A 7,629-nucleotide genomic window follows, 5' to 3' on the forward strand; every position below is an offset into this window, starting at 1 on the left:
AACCTGCAGGACCAGCAGAGCATGGTGCTGTGTAATCCTTTCTTCATTCTCTGCACCTCAGAAATCTTCTGAATTTCACCTCTTCTCCACATTCAAAATTTACATTACCCTCCCAGGGACTGCAGAGCCCCCACAGCCTCCTTGTGACAGAAGATAGATCACAGTGCCATTTATGAGTTGAAGTGAGCATGCAGTTTACCAATGTCAAGAATGAATTTGATTTAATAATGCATAAAACCATCTGATGTACACCAGGTTTCTTTGGTTTGGATTTCATGATATAGGTCTTGGCTACACCATCTGATTCCTGTTTATGCCTCTGCTAGAGGCACAGCTCTTCAGTCATGATTCAGGCTGTTCCCAGTCTGGGGAAGGAAAATGTGGGGGGCAGGGGGTGTGCATGCATATGCCAGAAACTCACTATCCCTCTCTCACAAACAGGGTGACATATCTCCTGGCTGGGTGAAGGACACATCAAAAGAGACTCTTCCTGAACCTCACCAAGCAGTATGGTCTCATTATTTGGCTGCCCAGGTAAGATACTCAGTTATGTTTTTGAATTCCCTGTTCTAATGAGCAGAGTTCTGAGACCAAATCCTTTCACCTTTGCTTTTCACATTCCTCCCAGAAAGAGCCAGGATTTCTTCTTCGTGGCAATTTCTGGGATCTACACTGACCTAGAGTTTGCACCTTTCCTATTGATACTGCTGCAATCTGACAGAAAACTATATTTGACTTGCATATGTAAAATTTTTTTGGAGTGCTGATCATGGCAAGCTGCTCTCCAAGTAGGAGGGAAAAGCACAGAGCTCAAGGTCCTGGAGGGCAGTACAGGGCATCAGGGGAATGGAGATCCCCTGAGGTCTGGGCTCTGCACTCTTCAGAGCTAGCTGCTGCATGGAGAGAGGAATAAATATCATCTGTGTGGGCACTGAGGCTCCACTCAGCTCTCTAATGCCAGACATGAATGATGAGAGTACTGTTGTCAGTAAAACCTGAACTGAAATCTGCTCTTCAGTGCCACAGCTGCTGATTTGAGTGCACCTACTACCCTGCCAGAAAATCCAAAAGGGGAACCTGGCTTAGAACAAAAATGATCATGTGTGCTTCTGTAGCATTTAGCTCAGGGAAGGCTGCTGCAGCACTGCAGAATGAGGGGAGGTTGGAAAAAGGAGCTGCTGAGGATGAAGTTTAGAACAGGCAGAGCATTTGGGCAAAGTAATTTCCACTAGGATGTTTAATAAGCATCATAGGAGGAATTTTTTCAGTTCAGAAGCAGACACAGAATTTTGGTGTTGCCATAGGTGAGATGGTCTTTTCTGCTCTGCTCCCCCATAACCCTCACTGTTTGGGCAATTTAGCAACCTGCAGCTTATTCAGGGGAGAATTCTTCACTGGTCATTACAGGCTGAATGTCTCAAGGAAATCCTGGAGTACTAGGAGGGATTAGTCCAGGTGGATGCAGAAGGCCTCACCGTGGTCAATTTAGCTGTCAAAAATGAAGGTGAATTGGAATATACACAGGTTCTGCAGTGACACAGATTCACAGCCAGCCATGGCCAGAGCTCACGAGGCTGTTGATACAGGTCCAAAGTCTCTCTTCACCCAGGATGGATAAACTTACAAAACAATGTGCTTGAGCTGGTTTCAGATTGCTTAAGGAAATTAAGTTTTTTTGGCCCAAGTGTATAGGAATTGCCAAGGAAAAGAAAAAGAAACAGTTGCTTCCTGATTAGAGTAAGTCCTGATTAGATATCTGAGCTACTGCTTGCTGTGGCAGAAAAAAGATTGCCCTGGGTAATGATTCTGGCTTTGCCAGGGTAAATTGATGGGAAGATGCTACAGCTTGTAGGAGTGGATGTGTGGGTCACATCTATTTTTGCCAGTCATGGACACATTTCTCTAAGCAGGCTGCACTAGAATGGGCAGAAATTCAGTCATTTTGCAGTGACATCAGATGTGTGATCCTTGACCATTTTTTAGCCCCCCTGAACACCAGGGAAGTAGAAAATTAGGGGGAAAAAATCCCAGATTGATGTTAGAATACTAAAACACCTTCAGTAGAAGGATATGTCATCAGATGCACTGAGGGAGCAGTTAACACCTGCAAACATGAGCAAACTGAGAATGGGCAAGTTTCTTTGTACAGCTGGAGGTGGGGCTCAGATGAAGAGGCAAGAGGAGGAAAGCAAAGCAAGAGAGCAGTGAGGTTGAGTGTTCTCAGAGCTGCTGCCACTGCAGGGACATGGCCCAGAGGGCTGGAGGGTTTGGGTCCACAGTTATGGAGCCAAAAGCTGGATTCACAGCAGGGAGACACAGATGTATGCTACCAAGTGTTTGAGTTGCAAGCTGAAATTTTGATAGCCAAGAGTCAAAGCAGCAGGTAGTAGCTGAGAATGCTGAAGTTGTTTTAAGCTCCAGCAGCTTTGTGTGGCTAGCATTCAGTGAGTGAGAGTGTCAAAGAGGTGCAAAGAAAACAGGATTTGAAACTAGAACTAGCTTTTTGTATTGATGTCTGCAGGAGATGCTGTCAAAGTCACTGCTGTTACCTTCTGCAAGGGAGTGCCTCTGATGGGAGTGCAAAGGTGATGGCAGTGTCTCTGATTTGCAGCAGCTCAGATGGACAAATAGAAGACTTGATGGATTTTAATGGTGGCCTCTTGAGGAGGGGAGCTGAGAAAGTGTTGGCATGAGCAGACAGGCTTCCTCAGAAGGGCAAAACATGGGGTTAGAGGGGAAAGGTTCATCTTGTCATCGCTGCTTTCTAACATGTACCCACTTCCTGTTTCTTCTGAGAATGATGAATAAGAAATGAACTTGAATTTGGGCAAAGCTTCAAGGTTTTTATTGAATGGTACACAACTAATAAACAAGATTATACACTCATGGTATTTTCATGGAAAATAGACTCATTTAAACACAGCAACTTACTTCTGCCTTTTGGATAGATGCTAATTTAGCATTTGTAAAACGCAAAGCCCCAGCAGAGCTGGAACATCCTCCCAGCAACAGCCTGAGAAGGCTCCTGCTGGGCAGCCTCTGTCTCCGACCGAGCTGTCAGCACTGGCTCAGGGATTATCAGTGTTAACTCCAGCACAGGCCACCATGCCAGCGAGGGGTGCTGGCACCAGGCTTTGAGAGCAGCAGTGTCATCAGTGCCAGCCTACGGTGCTGCCCCTGTGGAAGCACAGAGCACTAATGCCAGAAATGAGACTGATCAACAGCAATGCAGGGAAAGCAAGTCAACCTCCCTTTGTACATTAGTGTGCTCTTCTGTCTTTGCCCCCCACAACCCGCAGGATTAGCCTTGGAATGACACACAAGCCTCTGTCATAATAGTGTTTGGATTTCAATTGATCAGTAGACATGGTAAAATTTGTCAATAACGTGCTCAGCTGCAACAGCAATAGCTCTTAATGCCATACATACATATGTATATAGTGAGAGACTACATATTGGTACAATACAACTCAAAGAACCAATGGCCTAATGGAGCCATTTTTGTGTGACAGGGTTAACCTTGAAATATTAATGCATAAACTATTTATTCTCCTCCAAACCGTAGAAGTTACAAAGAATATTCTCTCTCCTTCCTGTACACCTTTGGAATAAGACAATTAATTTTATTTCTTTAACTTAAGTGAGTTAGCAGACTCTCCATCCCAGCTAGGAAACAGTTTCTCTCTCTCTTTGTTTCAATTAACAGTGATGTGGAATGGAATCACTTTTTTCTCTAGCTTTTCAGAAGGCATTTTCACATAGACCCCAGTAGTGAGACATCGTCTTCTCTTTATCTATAAAATACAGGAAGACAGCAAAATAAAGAAGTGATCACAGTGGAGTCATTGACCAGCACATTTAGGGAAAGCTGCTGCATGTTCTGCCTTTACTGAGTAGAACACTAGACACTTTTCCCTGGCACCCTTCTTTGTAGAAGATCCATTGAGACCATTTGGGGAGAATCAGGAGTTACAGGGGCAAAGAACAGTGCTGCCAATCATTTAGCCCTTTGAAGGTGCTCCTGCTGCAGAGTTCCATCTTGACTCAGAGCTAGGAGTGCTCTCATCAGACAGGTTAATTTAGCTTCTAGGGACAGGGCAGACTGAAAAATATGGGACAGGGATAGTGTTGGGGTTTAAGCTTTGGCATTGGGTTCATTTCTAACAGACTGTGAGTACTCCAGAGCCCCATGGAAAGAGCCAACCCAGGCTTATGTTTTGCTTGCCTTTGTCTTTGTGCAGACATTTCCAGCTCTGCAGTTAAAAATGCTGTAAGTTACAATTTCCCTCGTCACAATTTCCCCCTCTTTAAATTTACTTTGCACAGAGGTGAATGGTCAGAAAAAAAGCAAAACCTGGGGATTTGTATGAATCAGTTGTGAAATCAGAGTACACTTGAAGACTGTTGCCTTTGATCCCAAAATCATCCAGGGCTCCAACCTGTTCTAACTGTTCAAACCTAAAGCGAGGGCCAGTCCAGCTGATGTCAGCTGGCTGCTTTCTGCTACTCTGGCAACACAAATAAGCCATGAACAAATCTAAATGGCTGCTCCATCAAGTTCTCTGATTTTGCATTACTGTGACAGCGTTGCAGCAGTAAAAAGGAGCACCCCAGTGTGTTTGTTCCCAGTGTTCTTCCCTGATCTCATTTCTGTCTCCTGGTCACCCCAAGGGGTGTTGTTAGCAGGAGGGGGCTGAACTGCTGGCACTTACCGCTTTGCCCACGAGAATGGCTGAGGTGATGACACTGTAAAGAAAAAATCCTGAGGCAGTAGCTCCTAATACCCAGAGATATATAGCAGTCTCTGGACAAGGTTCTGGATCTAAAACATATAATATAAGACAAGTCATGTCACAAGTGAACCTTATATGGAAGCCCCTGGAGTCAGTAAGTCAACCTCCACACTGCTTTTCTCTAGCACGGACTGAACTCTGAGCCCTTGTCCACTCAACCTCTAACTAAAATAGGCTTTATCTGTCACAGAACACACACCTTACTCTCTGCTGTGTGTGCACTTATGTATCTAACTGCCTAGACATCCAGGAACAGTACCTGGTATGGCTTATGCTGTCAAACACCCATACATTGCTAAATAACATCTCATGGCTGTGACCTCAGGTGTGTGCAAGGACCTGAAAGGAACACGAGCCAGTCACGGTTCTCAGAGCTCAAATCAGTGTCCAGCCTCCCTTCCTACAGACAGAACTTTGAATGCCTTTGAGGCATGCTAGCAACCCCCTCCCCCTGGGAATGTCACCCCAGTGCAGGCTGCTTGGCTTACCCATGACGTAGAGCTGGGTCCCCTTTCCCTTGTTCATGAAGTAGGGCGGGGGGTACATCCGCTCCATCTTGCAGATGTAAAGACCAGTATCATTAGCCTGCAGGCCAGTCAGGGTGAGGGTCACGTTGTTCCGGCTGGGGCTAACGTGGCACTGGGTGACTTCTTCCACACTGAACAGTTTGAATTCCACTGTGTAGGTTGAAGCACAGATTTCAGTCAGCCGGTCACCCGTCTTCTTCAGCAGGGTCACGCGGATTTCCTTGGCGTTCCCGATGTGCTTGTACTTACACACCAGGCTGGCCACTCCTTGCCTGTTGGCTAGCACCATTGCTGGCTGACTCACTTCCATTACTGTAAGGAAGTAGAGCATGATGGTAAGTGAACTGGCAAGAAAGGATCTGCAGTCATTTACTTGAAATTTGCACAACAGGGAGGGAGTCCTATCACCTCCTATTATCCGTGGTTGATTCCTAGAAGTACTGCTAAATCCTTCCAAGACAAGAACTCCAAGACCACAATTCACATAGGCATTGAATTAATATACTTTAGAAAGCTGAAGAAATTCCTTGACTGCTATAAATTATATTGTAAATCTCAGCAATTACTCTGTGCTTAAATTACTCCTTAATTTGACCCACTTACTGGAGCAGTGACCTACATGCTTCCAGTTCTCTCAACAAAAACTTTTTAAATACATATAAGAAAGCAAAACAATAGACTTCAGACTGTAAAGCTGAAATTTTGAAATTTAAAATTATGTATTTAAATTCCAGTTTCTGTCTGGTAGGAATAAGCACACTCACATTTAAAACCAAACAGGATGGCACCCTGTATGCAACATGGAACAGATCCACTGGAGTAAAACTGAATGGAAAACCTGTTTGCATATATTTGTTTCTGATCTTGTTGCTCCTCATTTTTAACCAGGTATTCCCAAGCCACAGTGCAGCAACAGTATATACCCCAAGCCATGGTACAGCAACACACAGCAAAGCCTGATACACATGCAGAAAAAAACCATTCCAGATCTGGATGGGAAGCTAGGGTACCATGTCCATCCCCAACCTCTGTACTGTACCCTGCCACACAACGGGGTGGCACTAACTTTTGCTTTCATAAGCTGTGAAGACAGTATTATTTGTTCAATTTCATTTCCTATCAGTCCATTTCAAGTCAGGGTTTATCTTTTTCAGTTATGCTGTGCAAGAATTTGGGACAAAGAGAAGTAGAATTTCTCCATCTATTCAAATCTCTAGATCCACGTTATCAGATGCCAACAACATCTCTCACAGGGCCTGGTCTGGCAAAATCTTTCTACCTTCCTAAGCTACCTCTGCATCCTGCCCATCCTCTCTACAGACACTGCTGCTCTGAAGCTGTGTCTGGTTTTCCAGACCCCTTGTGGTTCCCCAGGACCTTGTTCCCAGACTGTCCTGTGGAGCAGTCCCGTGTCATCTCCCGTTGCACCCACTCTGTCTCCTGCAAAGGGGTGAAACTGAGAAAATGCAGACACCCTCAGGTGCCATGCCTCCTTTATCCACTCACCTTCAGCAATGGCAGTGGCTGTGCAGAGAAAGCCCACGGTGAGCAATACTGAGAGCATTCCTGTGCTGGGATAGGTGCTGGAGGGCCTGAAGGTGGCTGAGGTCTTCAGACTTTAAGACAAACTGGAACTCTCAGGACTGGAAAAAAAGCAACACCTTTCAGGATACTCAATCTTCGAAATGTTTGAACCCACACAGAGTCAGTGTGTATATATATAGTTTGATCCCAGATGCTGTACCTGAAAGTAATATGAAGCTTTGTTTTGGTTTTACGAGAAAGGAAGTAGTGGGTTTGATTAGTACGTGCACAGTTAACCTCAAACAGCACGAACAAAAACAACTGTTCAGCAGATGGAAAATATGTATTCAATCTGAAACTGCCATCCATTCTGCTTTAAGAATTGGGGGAGGAAAGGTAGGCATCCAGTAGAGCAGTTCAGGGCCTGTGGTGCTGCCAGCTTGCACAATCATCACAGTTAATGTTTTAGCAATCATCAGGGATTTCCTACTAGGACAACATATAGAGGACTGTACTTCTGCCCAGTGTGGCACAGTGAATCAGTGTGAGCCAGCTTTTGGATGGAGGACTTCTCTCCTTCCTCAGTTTCTTTGCTTGCTTTGTTAGTGCTTTTGATGCTTAAAAACTGCTGCCCCTTTCGACATACTGACTACAGTGCAATGACTTCAGCTTTTTACACCAGCAGTGTGCCCTGAATAATAACCCAGCTTCTTCAGGCTTTCCTGTTTCCAAGAAAAAATTATCTGGGTTTATAGCTAATGACTTCCACATCTCTACAGAACTTT

General features: G+C 44.9%; 1 protein-coding gene across 1 annotated transcript; it reads right to left on the reverse strand.

Annotated features, from left to right (window-relative positions):
- Window positions 1-2,822: 2,822 nt before the first annotated feature.
- CTLA4 (cytotoxic T-lymphocyte-associated protein 4) lies at window positions 2,823-7,011 on the reverse strand. Its single transcript, XM_008938738.1, has 4 exons — window positions 6,827-7,011; window positions 5,282-5,632; window positions 4,713-4,822; window positions 2,823-3,794 (listed from the first exon to the last, which is right to left on the reverse strand). The coding sequence occupies exons 1-4, from the start codon at window positions 6,882-6,884 to the stop codon at window positions 3,696-3,698; spliced, it is 618 nt and encodes a 205-aa protein (XP_008936986.1). The 5' UTR covers window positions 6,885-7,011; the 3' UTR covers window positions 2,823-3,695.
- Between the last annotated feature and the right edge of the window lie 618 nt (window positions 7,012-7,629).

This window comes from Merops nubicus, unplaced genomic scaffold (assembly GCF_000691845.1).
Source record: "Merops nubicus isolate BGI_N331 unplaced genomic scaffold, ASM69184v1 scaffold11074, whole genome shotgun sequence".
Lineage (NCBI taxonomy): Eukaryota > Metazoa > Chordata > Aves > Coraciiformes > Meropidae > Merops > Merops nubicus.

Coding starts and splice junctions, on each gene's coding strand:
- CTLA4 (XM_008938738.1), bottom strand. CDS start 6,884: ATGCTCTCAGTATTGCTCACCGTGGGCTTTCTCTGCACAGCCACTGCC. Junction 5,633..6,826: donor AGCCACTGCCATTGCTGAAG/GTGAGTGGATAA, acceptor ACTTCCTTACAG/TAATGGAAGTGAGTCAGCCA. Junction 4,823..5,281: donor GACCCAGCTCTACGTCATGG/GTAAGCCAAGCA, acceptor TATATGTTTTAG/ATCCAGAACCTTGTCCAGAG.